The sequence below is a fragment of the Cynara cardunculus genome (genome assembly GCF_001531365.2).
Source record: "Cynara cardunculus var. scolymus isolate 2C chromosome LG 10, CcrdV1, whole genome shotgun sequence".
NCBI classification, from domain to species: Eukaryota; Viridiplantae; Streptophyta; class Magnoliopsida; order Asterales; family Asteraceae; genus Cynara; species Cynara cardunculus.
The window spans coordinates 15,216,747-15,218,211 of NC_037537.1; the positions used below are offsets into that span (position 1 = coordinate 15,216,747).

The 1,465-nt window shown below is 40.2% G+C and overlaps 1 protein-coding gene across 1 annotated transcript in view; it reads right to left on the reverse strand.

The window, feature by feature from the left end:
* The window catches only part of LOC112520022, a 3,617-nt gene extending 2,438 nt beyond the window's left edge, over positions 1-1,179 (reverse strand). Inside the window, exons 1-2 of the mRNA XM_025128327.1 lie at positions 569-1,179; positions 178-363 (exon numbers count right to left, since the gene is read on the reverse strand). Coding sequence (XP_024984095.1) covers positions 178-363; positions 569-1,027 — 645 coding nt within the window. The 5' untranslated portion in view covers positions 1,028-1,179. The remainder of the gene's footprint in view (positions 1-177; positions 364-568) is intronic.
* Between the last annotated feature and the right edge of the window lie 286 nt (positions 1,180-1,465).

Here is a 1,465-nt window from a genome sequence, read left to right on the forward strand (position 1 = left end):
AAGATCAAATTGGTGATACCCATTTGAGTTTTTAGATCAAATTGGTGATACCCATTTGAGTTTTAAGATCAAATTGGTGATACCCATTTGAGTTTAGATCAAATAAGTGATACCCATGTCAAATCGAGAGTAAATTGTGAAGATTTGGAGTGGAAAATTGAAATGTTTTTGACTTACAGATCCAGAGGCAAGTGTTAGCTCGGTGTATGCGAGATCTATAGGTGTTGATGACACATGAACTCCGAAAAATGTTCCCCGATTGCGGAAATTGAATTTGATTGTGACATTCAAGTTCACCATTTCTGTAGCAACTCCAGATGCATCTGCTCCAGCATTGACTACAAATTGATCAAACGAAATGCTCTGCAAATAACATAAATAATCGCCAGTGAGCAAATGATAGTAATCTGAAACTCAGATGCATCTTGAAGATGAGATCTAATGATCAAATTACAGGATCCCAATTCGGTTTGGTTAACACATACCCATGTGAGATCAACTACTCAAATCAACGAAATTATGCAATTAGATTCATTAAAGAATGGAGAAGGTTAGAAATTTTGTTTACCCTCATCGTGATGACCGGTTTTTGAGGTCTAGCAGCGGCCCACAAAACGAGAGCAAAGAAAGTGAAGAGAACAAAAAACCCAACAACAAACGCCAGAAAATAACACCGGCGAGGGATTCCTCTCCGATGATCATCGTCGATGAGTCCTTCTTCTTCAATTGCATCAAATCCCTTTTCGCCTTTCCGAACCTGCTGATGATGATGATGGCTGCTTCCTTTCCTTGATCCGGGTCGGAGCGACCCGGAAAACCTGGTGGAAGAGGAGTTCCGGGAGTGTCGGCCAGGTGACCCGTTTGGACTCAGCACAGGTGTTGAGTGAAACGAGTTGGTGGTCTTCTCGCCGTCGTGCGAATCACGCGACGGACTCTGAACAAAGTAGACCGGCCGCCGTGGTGACCTCGTCGGAGACGACGCTGTCTGGCTGGTCACCTCCGAATCTGTCTTGGCGTGCATTGACATTTTAGTGGTTCTACTTCGATCTGAGATTTAAGAAGCAGTTTAGAGGTATATATATGTGTGTACCCACCAATGGGGTTTGAAGCTTTCTCTCTCACACAGTCACAGTTTCTCTTTCTAGAAATGGAGAAGAAGATTGATAAAGAAATTGGGGGGGTTAGCTCTGAAATCTTGCGGGTGAAGGCTGGAATTTTGGGGGTTTATTAATGTCGACAAAAATGAAGGTGGAGTGAATCCAGCCACATAAATAAATTTATATAATTATATTTTCCAATAATTAGGTAAGAAATAATTTAGATAGAAAGAAACATAGAGATTATTTAACAGTTGTTGAATGGTTTGATGTAGAATGATTAAGTGGTTTGAATGATTAAGAGACTCTCATGATATAATGTAAAAGGAAATATAATTGTTTGGTAATTATGTATAATAAAATTAGGG